Source organism: Halyomorpha halys, unplaced genomic scaffold, assembly GCF_000696795.3.
Source record: "Halyomorpha halys isolate HHAL.00 unplaced genomic scaffold, Hhal_1.1 Scaffold303.1, whole genome shotgun sequence".
Lineage (NCBI taxonomy): Eukaryota > Metazoa > Arthropoda > Insecta > Hemiptera > Pentatomidae > Halyomorpha > Halyomorpha halys.
Window position 1 is genome coordinate 1211659 of NW_027115075.1, and position 20458 is coordinate 1232116.

A 20458-nucleotide genomic window follows, 5' to 3' on the forward strand; every position below is an offset into this window, starting at 1 on the left:
TGACAGAATAAATACTTATCACAATCGGATTCGAACCCGGATCCTTGAAGTTAGTGAGCTATCATCCCGCTTCGTTTATAAATATATACATATACATATATACCATATTATTTCAAATTATGAAGAAGATGGTCAGGAGTGTGATTAAAAGAAAACAAAAAAACTGAGATACAAAAAATGTAAATTAAGGTAGAGTTAAAATTAAGTAAAAAAAAAAATTATATTCTAATGAAAGAAAAGAAGAAATAATATAGTATTAATATAAAATAGACAATGATAAGAATATAAAAAAAAAATTATGCAATTATTAGGTTAAAATGAACAGGAGATGTAATAACATCTAAAATTAGATATGAATAGAAAAGTAGATATGAGAAAACCAAATTTAACACACCAAAAGACAGAAAATAAAGAAGTAAGTTGAGATTAAATAGAGGTCGAGAAATAATAAATAAAAATAAAATTAATAATAATAATAAATGAGTAAAGAACAGATCAGGACCACCCACCTTTTCCAGTTGAGAGCTTTTGAAACTTTGGCAGAAAATCGGAAGAATGCTGAGTGGAGGGGAGGTGACCATTAACGGTTTTATTTGAAATACACAACAGATTTAAAAATATGATAATAATAATAATAATTATAAGAATTATCTAATTTAGGAACAACTAAATATAAATTAAATGATAGAATACATAGCTAGTAATATATACCGATAGAAAATATAGAAAGGATAATATAATAAAGATATATTCATTTCATTTGTATATAATTTTCTTTTTATTTATATTTACATAATTTTAATCTTACCTTAATTTACCTTTTTTGTATCTTATTATCCTACTATGTCAAAATACTTTTTAGTTGTTTTTGTATTTTTTCACCCCTGATAAAGCTCTATAAAGAGGGGCAAAACGTCAGCATATAAATAGTTGATAACTATTTTTTGTTTTCTTTTGACCGCACCCCTGACCATCTTCATAATTTTAAATAAAACTTATTTCATGCCCATGAACGTTTATTCTAATCTGGTATGATGAAGTGTGGAATTAAGTCTGTTTTCCACACTAGGTGTTGTTAGCATATTAAGACAGTTTTGCAATCTAGAATTATAAGCTTTACGTTCAACACCAGTCTTAATTCAGCTAAAAAAAAAAATTGAATTGTGATGTTAGCTGTAAACCATATTCTTAGAAATTAACACATGGAGTTTTGTTAATGATCTAATAATATAAGAAATCGGCTCTCATCTTTGTGGTATCAATATTTGCTACTGAGGTAGGGTGTGAAAAACTCTTTATTTTAGATTGACTTGTGGTTTAAATTGTAAAAACAAGGAACCATAGATAAAAAGAGTCAATAGCCTTTTTATTATAGAAATATCCTTTTTCTATTGAACATACAAAATAAATTTGCAAAAGGTATAAAGAATGAAAAAAGACACATCTAACAAATAAAGAGAAAAATACTCTATTAAAAATGTTGTGCTGTCCAACTGCATTGGGCTGCCTCATACACTACATACTCAACATTAGTAAAAAACAATTTGTTTTGAAAACCATTAATTAACCATAACCACTCAGCCAAATATACATCTTATTCTGACTTTTTCTTTCCTGCTGTGAAAGACTAAATACATTATACTGTTGTGGTTTTGAAAACATTGGCTATTCATTTGAAACTCTTTCCCTGCATTTTCCCCCATCTTTGTTTGATAAGCTTACCTTTCTATATTTGCTTAGTTTACATTACACTTCCTCTTATCAGAATCAGATACTTTTGAAATAAAATGCTATTAAAGTATATTTCAAAACTTTTTACAATATTTTCTCTCAAAACAAATAATTGTTTCGTCAGCATTTTTCTTCTAAAAACTTCACAAAAACAAGTAACAAAATCTAAACTGAACCATAATTAATATGGTCTCTGAATAAAAGGTTTGTGAACTTCTCTCATTCAAACATTTCTATGAGCTTTAAAAAATCATGATTCCACTTAGAAACTAATGAAGTGGGTTTGGGTATCATGAATTCTAAAACTGAAATCTCTTAAAAAAGGATCTTAGACATTAAATGTCCTTTTTTTGTAGCTGCTGCCTCAATTTATTGATATCTTTATTATAAATTAATATCTTTTTATTTAATATAGTAGCTCTACATATATATTTAATCACTAAAAGGTTTTAATTTGTTTTAGTCTGATAGCCACAAATATCTGCTGGAACTATTAGGTGCTATACGCCTTCAGTTAGAAGACATCACCACCGCAAAATCAGCCCATGATTGCCTTCTTTCTCCAGTCAATATCTCTAGCTCACTTTGTCAAGATTATTTCCTGTTTATCGGTCACCTCACTAGAGCTCCTGCCGGTAGGAAAGCATTAGAGAAAGCTAGAATATATCAGCAGTAAGTCATTGTATTGTTATTGAACTAAGAATAATTATTATTAATTGAGGATATTTGTTCTAACTAAATACTTTCTTTTCCCCCCATATTGAAGGTAGGATACACTCTGTTTTTATGCAGGAAACAAAAAAAATTGTAAGTTCTCAGCATTGAAAATTTCACTCAAATTTTACATTTTAGATATTATAGAACAAATATGTTTGCGTGTCTATCAGTAATAATATTTTTGTTAATGAGTAATATTTATTTGTGGGCATAATGGGCATAATATCAAAAATTGATAAATCATTTGATCCATTCAAATGATTTATCAATTTTTGATAAAATTTTCAGCGATTGTGTGAATTGGTACCTAGTTGGTCCCATATCAATTTTATCAGATTCCATCTTCTATATTCACTTATGCATTATTAAATGTGTTTTCCTTGACATACTTAATGGATTCCTCTTGGAAAGGTTTTTCAGATACTCATTTTATTAATTCTAAAAAATCTGATTTAAAGGCTTACTCAAGGGTAGGTGTTTCCTCTTTATACTATTTTTTAAAAGTACACAAAAAATAAACACATATATTTTAGCATTTTTTATTTTTCATAAAATATTGTAATGTATGTGTATATCAGATAAGTCTTCGTATTATAGTTGAAACATTAAACTTTTCATGAGAAAGAATTGTCAATTTTCTCCCATCTAGTGCCAGAGTTATCTACTTTCAATGTTATATTGATTTCTTAATTATCTTAAAAGTCATCATTAATAAATAACTCTTGATCTGGTATAATCAACTGGTTTAATGATTCTATAAATGGTAAGTCTATTTCTGTAATATTTGATCTTATCTTTTAAATGCATTGTGCTATGTTTGTGAATTTTTGGTTCATCTATAATATATATGTTCATATAAGTTCCTAAAAAAAATGTTTCTTTGATTGTTTCAAAGTATAAACCATTTATTATTTATTATGGTTTCTATTCGATTTTAGGTTATTAGAATTGGTAAAAACAACTAATCAAGAGTGCTACATAAAACTTATTGTTTCTACATTAGATTATTCTAACGATGAAATGGCTCGGTAAGTTAATCAGTTATACTTTCATTGTGCTTTTTACTATAATCTACCAACATTTTTTGTTAGGACTTCTATTTATATATTTATTTATTTTTTTAAAGGAAAATATTGAAGTACAGCTTAGAATCCAAGTCTGTCTCTTGTCGATTGTATGCTACAAAAATCTTGCATACCCTGATAAGGATTGGAATTGGTCATAATAAATCACTTATGAACTTTGTTATTGGTCTGATTGTTTGTCAAGCTGGTGACCCAGATAGAAATGTTTCCCAAACTGCTCTCGATACATTACAAGAAGCAGCATATTGCAAGGTATATATCTTTGAACACATTTATTTATTAGCAAGGTCTAGAATTTATTTAGTCAAAACCTGCAGATTATGCAGTGAAAAATTGTAAAATATACATTTAAAAAAAAAACATAAAATATTGAACTAAAACTTTAGTTATGCTATAAGACAATAAAAGTTATCATATATACTACTGAGGTGCCTTTTTATGAGCTCTGAACTATGAAAGAAATTGAAGGAGGGATTAAAAATTAAACAAATTGATATAAAAATAATAACATCTTCAATTCCATTAACATCAAATTAGAAACTGCAATATGTTAAGCATGCCAATATGTTAAGAGCATGTATGTTAAAAATTTAATATGAGACACTTTAAAAACTAAATTATGATTACGAACATAATAGAAACTTATAACTAGTAACAAAAGAAAATTATCAATAATTGTATTTAAAAACTGATTGAAATTAACAAAATAAATAAAATGTAAATGAAATGACATAGTGAGTGACATAATTTACATTAAATCTTGAATTACAAAATAAGTCTAATATGAAGAAATAATTGAAATATAAACTTTTCATGAGAAATAATTGTCAATTTTCTCCCATCTGATTTGTGCTACATAAGTAACAGAAAACTTGTTTCTCTCCAAAATTCGAATTAAATTACAACAAATTTTTAGTAAAATGGGAATATAAAACTGAAAGACCTTCATAAACGAAGAAAATTTATTATAAACTATTTATAAAAATTGTAAAATGATATTTCTCTTACTAATTTTTTAGTAGGGTTTATTGGTTTTTATTATAATTTAATAGATTTTAAAATTAAAAATTAAGTTAAATTTAATGATAGTTGCAATTATTTCTTAATTTGCATCGGGGAACATTTTTTTAGGAGTATGTTGAGGAAATAGTAGATCAGAAGCCTTGTCTCTTGCGCCACGGGGACAGCGGCTTGCTCCTCCTCATACGTTGCCTTTCAACTGAACAAGGCTTTCAGGCTCTACACCAGGCCAACTTTGTTGAAGGCCAGTTTGCCAAATGGGGAACTCATTACAATTACAGGTATATTTTGCTGTCCATTTTTTATGTGGTCATTATACATTAATAAATTCATGGCCATTTTTATTTTCCATATTAAATTATTTTTTCCCATTATCCATTTACTTCTTGTTATTGAACTTATTTTACAATAATTAATTTATGGATTAATTTTTTTTTTACTTGTTTATTTATTTTAAGACAAGATTGATACTAACGGTCTTACCCGCTCTACGGATTAATAAGCATTTAATTCATATTTTTGCTTTTCCCTCTTTATTCAGCCTATTTTATAAAATTTTATATTCCAAATGCCATGTTTTGTTAGAATATTTGTTTTTATTTAAAACTTTTTAATAATGTAATGTGTTTTACATTGTTATTAACATCACTTTTAAAAACAAAAGATTATCATTATAATTTCACTTATTATTATTAATATATTGCTTGTCTGAGAATGTTTAATTGATTTAATTAAACTAAGGTAAATTGTTTCATTAACTAAGATATATAATATTAGCTTCTTATAATGGAAATTGGCCTTAATAATGTTGATGACACGCTTAATGAATACTTGTATAGGCAACGTTTTATTGAAGATTGTTGCCTATTGGTCAAGTACAAAGCCGCAACTGCAATACAGAGATGGGTGAGAGGCTTTTTAACACGAAATCACATGACAAAACTGAACAAAGCTGCCATTGTGATTCAGAGGTATTACAGGGGATATTTAGGTAGGCAGATTGAAAAAGATTATGTGAATCATTATTTCATTACCCATATTCACAATGAATATAATCGTTATGCTACTATTATACAGTCTTATTGGAGAGGCTATTGTGTCAGGAAGGTTTTCGACTTTAAGAAACTCAAAGAATGGCAAAAAAAAGTTGTGGCAGAAAATGAACACCTTGTCAAAAAGATGCATAAGTTCCACAATATGGAGTCAGACTTTTCAAAGTACATCAAGGAAAAGGACTTAATGAACTGGATAGTATACATTGTTTTTAAAACACATCACATGGTGAGGACCTATTCTATTCCTGGTATTTACTCTACTCAAGGTACCACACAATTGTCCAAGATTGAACACCTCATGAAGCAAATTCTAATAAGAGGATTCATGGAGGGGCTAAAAGATGAAAGAGTTAAGTACATTTTAAAAATTCTAGATTTCAAGAATAGCTTCGACTGGAGAAGGGAATTTTCAAATATGACTAAATGGGAAAAATCTTGGCGTGGGAGGCACTGCTTGAGACTCCCTGCTGTTTTTTGATATTGAACTTTCACAAATTTAAATTATATCTAGTGTCAACCTCAGTGTATTTATTATTCTATGCAGCATATTTTAATTTTTCATACGTGTGATAGAATTCAATTGAATAAAGAAATAATATATTGATTATTCTAATTAATAGTCTTTTTAAAAAAATGTTGATTTACTCAACATTTATGATTTTAAAAAAAAATGTATTTAACTTATGCCCATCATGAAATTGCATTAATTTCTGCAAACATTTCCTGGAAGATAGTTGGTGGAGCTGTTCATTTGGATAATTTTAATATATGCTTTAATACTTTTTTCGTCATTAAAGGTCTGGTGAGATAAATCAGTTTTTGATCTATTGAGGAATGTTTTTACTTTCACTTTCTTACGTATGAAAAATATTGTTAAGGTGAAGTATTATGATCGTGAAAAATTTTGAGTCCAATTTTTCAACAAAAATCTTAAAGTTGTATGAAAATTGCATGCATATGCCTGAAATGTGAAAGCAACATTTTTGCCAAAATCAACTTAATGGAGTCACTTCTTTTTTTAGATAGATGTTACTCTTTTTTACCATTTTATCAAAAATGAGTTAACAGATTTGATTAAACTTGTTATATCTATATATATTGAAATCCAGCATGAATGACTTAAATGCTAAACTTTGATTGATCCCTTACAATAATATACAGGCGTGAAAATGGGCTTTAGAACCTTAAAGTAAAATACAAAATAAAAATAAAATTAAAATATAATAAAATAATGAATTTGAAAAGATAAAAATGAACAACAATAATTAACAGAGAGAGAGAGAAATGCTTTATTCATTCATGCTGCCCAAATACATCGGGTTGCTACATTACACAGCTTACTTATCAATCCGTGATCAGACTTATGTTGATTACATATTTTTACATGGTATAATAAAGTAGAAAGAAAACTTTTTTTTTCCCACAGTTTTATTTTACAATTACAAATTTCATTGTACACACCAATGCAAAGATTTCGATTTATCCCTTTTTTTTTCTTTTCCCTTCTTCTCCATTCCACTTCACTATTTTTATTTCATTTGATCGACAAAGTCACTCTCCCGAATTCCCTCTCTCAGATTCTCCCCAGTGACCTGCTAAACAAATTCACTATCATCAGACGGCAGTGTGAGATCAAACCAGAGAAATACTAGTCACAGCAGTAGATCAGTTTACAGTAAAAAAAATAAATAAATACATTTTACCAAAACAAAACTAATACATAGATTGAAAGGAAAATATAATAAAAAGTTGGTTAAAAGAAATACTAGATTGGATACATAAGTAAAAAAATAAATAAATAAATAAAAATAATAATAAAATAAGTTAAAACACACAAATCGACAGGTCCACCTACTAAAATAAATAAATAAAACAATGAATAAACTATGATATGATCCCTAGGGAGTCCAAAATAATATTTTCTGCCAAAATCGCAATATCCCTAATGCTAACCCCTAGTCCTTCTAAGAAACTCCTTGTTCTATCTGGTATTGCTCCGCAAGATCCAAACCAGAGACCTCTCACGGTGAACTCTCTCTCCGAAGGTCTCGCGGAATTTTTCCTTAAGGAAAGGGATGCATTTTTCATATATTTCCTCTTTTTCCCTTTCCTGTTCGAGGTCATTACTCTCAAATCTTACTGTTGGATCCAAGACCAGAGCCGTGTCTCTGACTTTTGTAAATGCGAAATCAAAAGCCGGATTGGAGGGGATTGATGAGGGAACGTTCTTCTAGAAAGTTTGAAAGTTGGTTTTCAACAAGGCATTCTAGCGGTTTTGAAAGGTTAGAGAGGAGAGAAATAGGGCAGAAGTCATTAGGTAAAGAAGGATTTGGGATTTTATTTAATGCTCGAACCAAAGCGGTTTTTCAAAGAAAAATTGTATATATGATAAAGTATGGGAATAAAGACTGGGAGACAGGATTTAATCAACTTAACAGGAATGTTGTCCGGTCTGTTATCATTCGTATGGATCTTAGAATGGTGGCTAGTAGTTCTTCGTAAGATATGTGGGAAAAAAAGAAGTTTTCTGCATTGAATGTGTTATTTTGAATATCAGGAAAGATTGATGGATCAGTAGCATGATATATGATGTGAAATGGCTGTTGAGATCATCAGGTTGGAAGAGAGCTGAGGTTATTGGATTCTGGTAGGAATAAATTTCTGAGTATTTTCCACTTGGATTTAGGATCGGGAGAATTGGAGACGGCGTGTTGAATGTGAAGGTATTTAATATGTCGAACTGCTGATTGGGTTGCATTATGGAGTAGTTTAAACTGTGTATAATCTGCAGACTGGCAGGTCCGAAGAAATTTGTGTATAGCTGCTTCTCTTTGTTTTATCATTGCCTTTGTTTCTGGTGTAAGCCAAGGTGTGGTTGGATGGCATAAGGTTCGGGTTTTGAGAGGACCATAGGTGTCTAATATAGATTGCAGATGTGAAGTGAGGGTGGATACCATAAGGTCAATGGAGTTATAGGAGTGTATTATGTCCCACTGGACGGAATGAAGGTCAGGTTGAAGAGAATCATAGGAAAGGAGGTCCAGATTACGGTCTGATACGATTTTAGGAGTAAAGCATTTGACTGGTAGGTGGTATGATATTTTGATCAGATCGTGAGATGAGAGGAAGGGAACGGGGTGCTGGGAAGAGGAAAGGATTTTCACAGGAGAGTCACAGATAAAGAGGTCTAACCAGGTGTCAGAGGATTGTGTGTGATGTGTTGGAGAATAAGGAACGAGGTAAAGATTACGTCAATAAGAAAGGATTTATCTCTGGATTGAGAGAGCATATTGATGTTAAGATCACTAATGATAATAATATTGGAATAAGTGGAAACGAGTTGGACTATGGAATGATAAATGATAGCAAATAACAGGGATGTGATTGAAATTTCAACAAACATGTATTCTGCTTGAGGAATGATAAGAGAAGGGGAACAAAGTAAGATTTTGATCTTGTGACTTACATGCATATACAACCCAACACTATCTCGAGTGCAATCAGATCTATCATGGCGAAAGAAAGCGTAATTGGGAATAGAAACTTGGGAGGAAGGAATAAAGGGTTTAAGCCACGTTTTGGATACTATTATGTGGTAAAAATTATTGAGAAAGTACTGTTTGAATTCATCGAAGTGGGTAATAAGGGATTATGCATTAACGTGACAGGAACTGAGGACATTAGTCATAACTGTGGGGTGGTAAATATGGAAAGGTAAGAAAAAGGATAAAGGTTGAGGGATAGAGAATAAAAATATTTTATATACTCTAACAATTATATAGAATGTAATACAAATAAGATAGTACCTTTAATTTTTTATTTTAATGTCATTTACATCAATTACTGTTAGTAGTAATAGAAAATAGATGAATCTAAACTATGAAATAATTTGATAACTAACTAAAGTATTAAAAAAAAAAAATTCTCAGGTTAAAAACAAATTTATCAAATTAAGTATTATAATATAGATGTTTAATATCTATTGGAAAGCTAAAAATTTTATAAAATATTAATACTTAACATATCAAGTCAGGAGGTAGTGGAGGGTGACAAAAAAAGCAAAAATAAATTGAATTTATAAGTAAATGTTTTTGTATTTTCATGACAATAATCTGTTTTTACTTTTATTAACAAATATAAATGAAATTCATTTCTACTCAAAATAGTGATAAGTGAAAGCTGTATAATGCAAACAACACACAGAAATTTATATCTACTTATATTAATCTAATTAAATTAGATTCATCAGTTTTTAAAGGTTTTATGTTGAGTAAATTTTAACCTGCATGAACTATGAAATTTTTAGACAGTTTGGTGATTTCAATACAAAACTTGTCTGTTTCTTAGAATCATATTTTATGAAGGTGGGAGGTTTGGAGAAAGATGAATTGGTTTTCATTGAATACTCGGTTAAGAATCACTAAACCCTGTTACGTATTTATGTAATATTTTTGGTGCCTAGTATTAATGAAGTGTATTTTTTATGTTATTGTCAAAATGAATAAAATTTTAGGAATTATTTTATCCAAAATTTAATAATTTTATTTTAAAATTTTTTTTTTTGCTTAATTAAAATTGATGAATGTTTATTTTTTTTTTATAAATTCTAGAATTTAAATTATTCCATTTACAGGTATGTAACAATCGTAGAAAGCCTTCTAGCTACAGAATGTTCCAATGGGAATAAAGAAGTATTCTTACCTCCACATCTTTATCAACAATTGGCATGCCATCAACAAGGACTTGCGATGATTCTTGCTGATCCTCATGTTGCTAAGTTGATCCAGGTAACTTAAATTATGAAAATTGTTTTCTGTTAATAGCTATTTTTAATTTTTAAAATACTTTTATTTAGTTTCACTGGTATCAATTATATCATAAGCAGTGTTAGACATCTAAGGCACCCTTATCCCACTTTCCTTACAAAAGCACATTTACCCATAATTTGAAAATATTAAATGTATATTTAAAAAACCAAATTTTTTTTCTCCGACATGGGTGCCACATTGAAATAGCTTAGGAACCACTGCCCTAGATCAACTTGAGCCTGTAGTACTCATTTTTTTTTTTTTACACACCCACTTTTAGATCAAGACCTCGATGATCAGGCTCAGCTAATTGTTATGATTCTGTGCAACAATCAACCAATCCTGAAAATCTAGTAGGATCCTAGCATCATGGGAAACTACATCTTTCTAATAGAGTTTAGGTCATCCACATCGTCTGGGTCTACACAGTACCTCTTCCTCTTACGTTGTTTATCAGGATGACTCATGCAAGCTTTATGATCTCCATCTTAGTCTTCTCATGTAGTTTTTGTTATGGTTCTGTTTTAATACAGGTGTCACACAGCTTTTTAAAATGAGGTTAAAAAGTATGAATGACAGACCAACCTGCTCCTTTATCATGCACTCAACTCCATTCATTAGGGCCTTACATATCCTAATTAGCTTTTCTGGCATATTTAGCACTTCCCAGAATATATAGTTAATGAATATAATTTAATATAACAGAATGTACATAACTTAGTAGATATGTCTGCTTTCTTGATAATATCATGAAACGGTTGATTTGATTTTGTGTTTACCAGAATGGGATATCCAGGTTCCATAGATTACTTTATGAGGAAAGAATGTGCTTCTAATTTTCATTTCTCTAAGAGGAGCTATTAACAATTAATATTTCTATTTCTTTGAAGATGGATATCCATCCTTCTTAATATTTACAGATGTTAAAAAATGGTTTAGGCTACAGATAGACTATACTACCTTAACTAGACTCACATCAACACCTTATAATGCCAAAAGGCAATCAAAGAGAGAAGATACACTAAAGTATACATAATACATTTAATGTATTATGTATGTATGAAGTACTAATGTTATTATTCTTAATGAAGGGTACGAAAAAAAAAATTTTTGAATAAAAATAATAGAAGGCAATCTGCTCACAGTGGACTTCTCCTGAATCCTTAAAATGCCTTTTGGGCAGAAAAAAGAATTATTTTAAACAAATTATATACCAAAATATTGTATTTGTAAATAAATGAAAACTTTTAGGAGAAAAAACCTAGGAGATCTCGAGTTTTATTTGCCTGGATATATGTATTTACTGTGTATATATATTTGTGTTTGTTAAAATGAATAAAGAGGATAAGAAGAAAGAAAGGAGTTGCTAAAAGAAAATCTCACAACAGCAAAACTTTTCAAATGATCTTATAACATTTCATTATAAAAAGTCTGGCAATGTATTTGTTCCATGGTGTCATTTGGTGCTGAAGGGGCAGAAGAAGTCTAGGTATTCAGCTATGCTATGTAGCCATATATAATTTGAAAATTATGAAGAATATGGTCAGGGTTGTGGTCAAAATAGAACAAAAATAGTTAAAAACTATTTCTGTTCCAATGTTTTACCCCACTTTGTATAGCTTCATCAGGACTAAAAAAGATACAAAAAAACCAGAAACATTTTGACATAGTGAGATAATAAGATAAATTAAAGTAGGGTTAGAATTATGTAAAAATGAGTGAAAAGAAAATTATATACAAATAAAAGAAAAGAAGAAATAAGATAATATTAATGTAAAATAAACAATGATAAGATTATAAAAAATTACACAAACTTTTAAAAAAATTACACAAATGGTTCCAACTTTTAGTGTTTTAAATTTTAAAAATCATCCTTGATCATCTTCCTCATTATTTGAAATTATACGGTCAATTATTTATATATATATATAATAATTTGAAAATATTTTTCTTTTTTAAATGTATTTTATTATTTATTCTTGTAATATTTTACTGTTATACTATTTAATTTTTCAAAGGTTTTAGAGAGATCTAGAGATCCTGAAACAGATGAGGAACTGATGGAAGTGAAAACAGCTCTGTACTCCCTCTCAGGGATAGCCAGTGTTTTGGATGACTCCATCGTCTATCATATGGTCCGTATTGCCACAACCAGTGATATATACAGCTTGAGAGCTGTTGCAATCATTGCAGTTAGTAATGTTGCTACATCACCCCACGGTGTTTCTAAACTTCAGACTTTGGGTAAGTTGTAATTCAGAATTAATATAAAACAGCCAAAGCTCAAAAAGAGACAAATATTAGATATAATCATATTTTTTTTTTGTCTCCATGAAAACGTTAAATGATTAGTTGCTTACCAATATTTTTAGAAACTTTTTTTTCCTACGCTACAGGAAGTGGGCTATTACGCCATTTTCCCTCTTACAGCCCAATAAAATTTTACTTTTCCTCTTAGTTGGTCCACGTCCTGCTGAAGATCTTCTAGACCAATACACGTTAAAAGATGGTCTCCATCCATGTCTCCCATGTTGCATAGAGAACATTTCGGGGAATCTACGATGCCAATTCTATGGAGGTGTTTTTGGAGCAGATCATGTCCTGTTACTAGGCAAAACAAGCCACTCTCTCAGCTCTGCTAAGATTGCCGGGATTCGTTTATCCTTATGCAGTAGGCTCTCCCACTTCTTTCCCTCCACTTGAAATTTGTGTCTAACGCTTGTTCTGTCCTTACAATAAGAGCTTATCATTGATTTTACTGTTCTGTAGGAAAGTGGTAGAACAGGCTGGTTCTCTGCACAACCGAGCTTAGCCAACTTGTCAGCTTGCTCATTACCGTCTATGCCAACATGGCCTGGTATCTACTGCAGAGCTATATCCCTTCCTCTTTTCTTCATGATAGCTGCTTTGTTTCTGCACTTTTCTTCCGTGGGTGACCCTGCGGCACCTGGTGTTAGAAACTCAAGACTTTCTGTATTTAGATTATTCTGATTATATCCTTGTATTTTAGAATATTTTTTATTCATTAATTTTTTTTTTTTACTTTATTTAATTTATTCACAACTGTAAAAGCATTTTTACAACCAGCGAATGAGATAGTATTCATTAAATATAATTATTTAATTTCATAGTGTTGCAATCACTGCAGTTATGTATGATTGCGTATGTCAAATATGTACATGGCAATAGTTATATCATATTGTGGATTCTAAAATGAGATGGATTTAAATTTGAATTAATTGAGATATTCGTACACCATTTTCTTTATTCTCTATTTTCTAAAAATATTAATGTTTTAAGGGTTTATTTTGCCTAATCTGAATTTTATCATTGTTAACTTTGAGAATATTAAAAGTGACCAAAATGAACTTATAATAGCGATTTACTCTCTTCTATCTTGTTCTGTGTGTTATAGTCTCAATGCACCTTAACATATCTTTTTATTTAAAATGTAACTTTTTTATATTTTTAGTTTTCAAGTGTTATAATTGAATTTTGTTCATTATTTAATATAGACAATAGATTTGGAACTCCAATCCCAAACTTCATCTCTAGATTTTTTTTATTGGCTTTTTGGATTACACCCTGGCTTCAAATTCAAATGTGGATAATACATGAATAATAAAAAATATTACAGAAACCTTATTTATAGATAGTTACTGAAGTAATATGAAGGCTTTTTGGATTACACCCTGGCTTCAAATTCAAATGTGGATAATACATGAATAATAAAAAATATTACAGAAACCTTATTTATAGATAGTTACTGAAGTAATATGAAGAATAGTGGCTGGAACAGAAGTTTATTCTAGTATTGTTATTAACTTTACCATCAGTTCAATTTAAACTGATTTCAGATTAATGTAAATTCCAGAACAAAATTAATACACAACTAGTTTACTCCAAAAGTAAGCACGAATTCTTAGTGCATTTTTAAAAATATTTTAATAGTTATGTCCCAGAGTAAGGTAGGAAACATCCTTAAAGCTGTCAATAAACTTTGACAATGAATTAATTTTCTACTTGTATTTATTTATGACATATTAAAAAAAATATTGGTTATTGATTTTCTACCACATTTTCATACTGTAATTTACCAATTTTGAAATGTATAGCTAATTTAGAATAATTTAATTTATCATTTTGCTCATCCTATGTTTTTATTGTTTGTGCAGGATGGTACAGTGTCTGTCACAACCGACATGAGAGATGGCCCTTGATTCCTCCTCGTGTTGTGCACCCTGCATTTGAGAATGAAGTTACCATCAATGAGGTACTGCTTGTTCATTATTTAATATAAAAAATTAATTATATTTTTTAAATTAAATTAATTAAACACCAAAAAATTAGCAAGTAATGCATAGTATAAAAGTTCATTGAAGAGGGATGCAAACAGTAAGCATAATATTTGAATTTTATTGTACACAGGCCTTTCAACCTGTGTTGTAGGCCTTCATTATTGGTATGTAAAACATGATATCACCATAAAAGTAACAATATATTTGTATCTTGTGAATAGATTAATTATTTTATTAATTAATTACTATACCTGTACAAGAAAACTTACAATAGATATCAACTCTTCTTTTCCTTAATACATTTGAATTAAATAAATTATAAATACAAGGTTAGATCCTGATACCAACAATCAGTCCAATACGCCGGTCCACTGATCGCTTCCCAAATCCGCAATATCAACCTTTAAGGAAACCCCCGTATCTAAAGTTTGGTCTGAGCTTAGTACTTCCTAATTTTTTTAGGTATTTGTCTATATTTATATGTTTATATTTTTATTCTAGAGTGAAAAAAGTCCACTTTTTGACCTCCCAGAGGAAACTCTTTCTGTTGATGGTCAAGGAGAAGAATCGTTCTGGAGTTTGACGGGTAGGAAATTTTTCTATGTTTTCAAATTTTTCTTTTTCATAAAATTTTGTTCCAAAATATAAAATAAATTGAATAATTATAGAATAAGAGAAGTTTGCTTCTTACCCAATAATTTCTAGAACTGTCATATCAAATTATGTTAATTAGCTTTCATCGTTATTTCATATAATCAAATTATGCTAATTATATCATATAATCAAATGCTCAACGCAGTTCTAACTGTTATTAGAAATATTATAATAATGCTTTTATTTCCTGACCCTATTTATTGTATTATTATTATTATATATAGGGGGTAGAACACAGCGTGTCCATGAAAGAAGGTCGGCAACTCTTCCTCACAACACCTGTACTCCAGCTATCTATCACAACCGCAGTTACAGTGAGAGCAAAGCTGAGCAAAGCGATAGTTCAGATTATGCCAGGTAAAAATACCATGTTCTTAAATATGATTACATTTGATGGTTCAATGCACTTTCTGTTTGCCTTGCCATAGTAAAAGTTGTTTTTATTAAGTGCCAAATTTATTTTGCTTTTTATTAAGTGAAATGAAACTAATATTTATTAACTAATTAACTTATCATATTCACTGAGAGATTAATTTGAACTAATTTCTTAGCAGAGAAAGTGCTCCTTTGATTCAATAGTGGCACATCTGACAAAAAAAAAATAGTTTTGATTTTATTTTGAAATGGATATGATTTAATTAACAATTAACCATTATGTGATAATTTACAGCACTTTTTTTTGTTGTTGTAGCAACAACTCAGATTAATTATTTTGCTTACAAATGTTTAGATACGAAGGAGGCAGAAAGAGCAGATCCAATAGCTATACCGATAGCAGTACCAGTGGTGATTCCAATACTTACATTAGGCATCACAGTATCAGGTAATTCGTTGAACCACTTAGTTAATTAATTATCATGTTTTTAAGTTAAATAAATTTACTTAAATAAATTCTAATTATCTATTGTAATGATTACCTTTAAAAGAAAAATAATTTTGCAGTCTCTCGTCACATATTCAATTTAAGTATTTTTTAAACACAACTGTGTTAAATAAATAAATAATTTTTTTATTTGAATTTTTTTGGTTTATTTGTAATTTTATTTTTCAGTGAAAGAGTACACACACTAAGTCCTATACCGAGTACTGGCTCTTTGATTACTTATCATCCGCCTCACACGAGAAGAGCCAGCATTATGTCAACTTTTTCAAGAAGTATATTTATTAAAATTGTTAAATACATTTTAATTTTTTATAACTGCTTGTCAATAAAATTCTCATTCAATAACCAACTCTTCTTATTTCTAGTTCGTACATTTAGGGTTTCAACTAGCATTAATCAGTTCCAGTTTTGATTAGATTCCCATATGATATGCAAGTATTACAAAAATTGTTGTTCGTTATAACAAAAAATGATTATTGAATATTTTATCTTAATAAAAATTAGTACTAATAATAATAATGTGAATCACTACAACCCCTGAAAGGTCAGGCTTCCATACTTTGTAAAGTAGTTTTTTTAATAATGTAAGGAGGTGATTTGTTGAAGATCAAACTCTATCGCCAGATTGTTCCCCAATGAAGGTTACCAACTTTATAGAGCATGGTTCCCAATTTTTTTTGTAGAGGAATCCTTTTGGTGCTAGTTGAGAGATGGTGGAACCCCTTTGGTGTTAGTTGGCAGATGGTGGAACCCTTTAGGTAGAAGTAGTCAAGTGATTGAAACCCTGCATTATCATTTGATACAAATAGAGTGTTAAATTCCGTCTTTTCAGGAAAAGTTAAGAGAGACTAGGATACTTACACCAATCCAACGCAAAATTGAAGAATAATCTGAAATGTTAGGGTTCAAAACTGTGTTGAGTTGGTGTGGAATGATCCATTACTAAATTATTTCGCGAACCCCTGGGAAGTGGCAAGTGAAACCTCAGTTGTAAACACTGTTATAGAGGCTGAGTATGCATCAGGGTCCCCATACATACAGGACCCCAAACACAGGATCGACTAATGGGTATACTAACAGAATAAATAAATATCTGACACAGCGAGATTTGAACTTGGGTCCAAGGAGTTAGTATGCACTAAGCTACCCGACTCCTAAAGATTAATAATAATGTTTATTAATTATTATTATTATTATTTAACTATTTATTGTATTAACTATCGACTTGGTTACAAAAAATACAAGATGTTTAGGCTTTTAAAAGATTCTTTGGTAAAGATTTATTTATGTGACTAAGTAGTGTTTCATTCTCTTTACTATCTCAAAATATTGATTTTTATTTATTTAGTTGTAATCCTCATCTTTTGTAGTAATACCCAAGTGGGAGTATTTTTTTACTTTTGAAAGCTAATAAGCTACTAAAAGAAAATTAAGGAGTATTTTCCAGTCGTTTTGATCTTAAAACAATATTAGAATCTTTTCAATCATTGTTCGTTAATTTATTTCCCTTATTCTTCATCTTTTTAAATTCACATTTTATGTTTGTTTTTTATTTAAGTTATAAGTTATAAGCTATATACAAAATAACTAAACAGGATATTTACTAAAATTTAGTTATCTCTAACACAGTGGATGTTGCCGAAATCAATGACATATTCAGTGTTAGAGGATTGGTAGATGTAGTATAGACAAGGAGGCCTGATATTAAAATTTATCCTACTTATAAATTCCTAATGATCAAAGAAAATTGACTATTACTACCATATAACTTCTGGCATTTGCGACCCTCAATTTGAGGATTTCTGATGTAAAAAACTTTGACTTAGGTTTTTTTGTTTGTTTAGAAATGGAAATTTTTGAAAAAAATGATCAGTATAGCCTATAAAACCGAATTTTAAAAAAATGTATTGGTTTAACTATTATAAAAACAAATTTTTTTTTAATGATTTTTCCCTTTTATTGTACTTAATTTTTTAATTATAACTAATTTTGAATAATTAAATGTTAGTAAATATTTGGATTATAACCAGCAGACAGTATAATTGCTGCTTGCGGGTAGGTTGGTCTACCCTGCCCTCTGCAGCTGGTTTCCATTCTAGTTAAAGGGCTGCAAAGTGTCAGAATATATACTAAATAGTTCACTTTACTTTGTCTACTTTATTTTGCCTAGGCAGCATGAGAGGAAGTAGGCAGAGCATTTTGAAATCTTTGGGACAACCTGCTGCCCTACCTATTGGTTTAATAACATACGGTGAATTACAGCAGATGTCACCTGTTATAAGACAGAAACCAGCGTAAGTCTTAATATAAAAATTTTTTAATTATATATTTTATTAGTAACTAATGTTTAGGAATAAATTTTAGGCTAAATAGCGGAGCTTGGAACGAGCCAGAGATGAAAGAAGAAGTTGATTTTTCCACTCTAGATGAGAGTACACCAGATGTTATTTCAGTACAATCTTCTGGGCCAGGTGATTTTTTTTTCTTTTATTTGTGATTATTTTTTAAAGTTGTCTATGAATTCTGTATTGAAATCTACCTGTATCTAGATTTGCCGATCCCTCTTCACATGGGAATCACCCTTCCAGTTTCTATCGAATCTCTTTTCTTAAAAGAAGAAAAAAATCTTCTAAACAACCATGTGTCATTCGTATCGAAAAATCTTCGAGTTCAAGGTATTTATTTGTAACCCTAAATTCATTTATTTTTTAAAAATTAATGTATATTTTTAAACATATTTCGCATTAACATTGAAAAGGTCACTACTCAAAGTCATGGTCTTAGTCACTTGTATAATTTGAACCCATTTTTTCCTAGAAACTCTTGAATATTACCTAAAGTAATTGACACCTTAAGTATTTTAATAGTACATCATGTGTCTAATATTATACCTAACTAAAACAGACTTTCATGGTTAAACTGTTTTCATTATTGAAGAGTTATATATTATGTTATTTTGTTTATAAATTATATTATTAAGTTGATTATAAAGTTCAAAAGATTTTATTAGTTATTTTTATTACTTTTTTCAAAAGAAATAACCATTTTTATAACTTCTTTCTTTAATTCGTCATTTGAATAATGTTTTGGACAGTTTGTCCATTATCAAGTTTGGTGTTCTGCTTACAAAATATTGTATAATCAACAGTTTTAAATTAAATTTTGTAAAAATTAATATTTAATTGTAAAGTAGTTGTGTAAATAGTTCAATTATATTGAAATTGTAAATTATTATATCTTAATCTTAAATTATTTATTTGAAATTACTGTATAATTTTAAAAATGTTGATGGTGTAATATTTTGTTGGTACAACAATGAACCTGAAGATGGGAAGAATGGCCAGATCATTTTTCAAATTATGAAATAATGAAAGAAATCATAAAAATGGTTATTTCTTCCAAAAATAGTAATAACTATTTATATATCCATCTATAGTAATAACATGCTATGTTATTTTTTCAGTTAGGTATATAAGAAGAGTATAAGTGAGAAATTTTCACCTTTTTTTTCCCTTCCATTATTATTATCGTGATAAAATTCTCCATATTAACAGTAGCCAAATTTTAAATGATGTGCTCAAGCCTTAGCATTAACGTAAAACTTTAAATTCCTTGATAAAAATTATAAACAAGAAGTTGGTTGGAGGGTACGGTCAAGAAAAGGTTTTTTGGTACTATTTTATTTTATAAAATCAACTTCATATGTTGGTTTTTACCTATTATGTTTGGGTTTTCAATCAAAGTGGCGTTTAGTTTAGTTTTTCATTACAAACTGGCCCAAACATCTGTGCAATAACTAAATTAAAGGTTTTTTATAGGCAGTTTGACTGAAAACAAAATGTACAGTCATGAAATTCTATACCATCTAAAACTCATTATTAAACAATTTCATATATAAAGTATTAGTCAAGAATTGTAGATTAAATAATAGATATTTTACTTTAAGTAATATTTTAAGTTTAAAGGTGTTTATCTGTATAGATATAATATGAATGATATCAGAGGAGTTAGGAGATAAAGTAGAAGAGATAGAGCAGTCCATTATTTCAAGATAACAGTTAACCAAATTATCTCCACTAAAATTTCATATTATCACTTCAGATCTATCTATTCAAACAACTGAGCATTTTACTTAATATAAGTTTAAAATAAAAGAAAAATCTGAAGAGAATATGGTCAAGAGGTGCGGTTAGCACAAAATAAACAA

General features: G+C 29.3%; 2 protein-coding genes across 3 annotated transcripts in view; both read left to right on the forward strand.

The window, feature by feature from the left end:
• The window catches only part of rictor (rapamycin-insensitive companion of Tor), a 38435-nt gene that overhangs the window by 12527 nt on the left and 5450 nt on the right, over window positions 1-20458 (forward strand). For both annotated transcript variants that reach the window (XM_014421089.3, XM_014421088.3), the window contains 14 exons: window positions 2195-2403; window positions 3387-3476; window positions 3575-3785; window positions 4665-4834; window positions 10242-10395; window positions 12435-12660; window positions 14592-14689; window positions 15216-15300; window positions 15593-15725; window positions 16099-16191; window positions 16420-16523; window positions 18422-18545; window positions 18616-18722; window positions 18801-18926. In XM_014421089.3, the coding sequence (XP_014276575.1) occupies window positions 2195-2403; window positions 3387-3476; window positions 3575-3785; window positions 4665-4834; window positions 10242-10395; window positions 12435-12660; window positions 14592-14689; window positions 15216-15300; window positions 15593-15725; window positions 16099-16191; window positions 16420-16523; window positions 18422-18545; window positions 18616-18722; window positions 18801-18926 (1930 nt within the window). The remainder of the gene's footprint in view (window positions 1-2194; window positions 2404-3386; window positions 3477-3574; window positions 3786-4664; window positions 4835-10241; window positions 10396-12434; window positions 12661-14591; window positions 14690-15215; window positions 15301-15592; window positions 15726-16098; window positions 16192-16419; window positions 16524-18421; window positions 18546-18615; window positions 18723-18800; window positions 18927-20458) is intronic.
• On the forward strand, window positions 5259-6178 carry LOC106681001 (spermatogenesis-associated protein 17). The gene has a single exon (XM_014421095.2). It carries the CDS (start codon window positions 5340-5342, stop codon window positions 6084-6086), a length of 747 nt encoding a protein of 248 aa, XP_014276581.1. The 5' UTR covers window positions 5259-5339; the 3' UTR covers window positions 6087-6178.

Coding starts and splice junctions, on each gene's coding strand:
- LOC106681001 (XM_014421095.2), top strand. CDS start 5,340: ATGGAAATTGGCCTTAATAATGTTGATGACACGCTTAATGAATACTTG.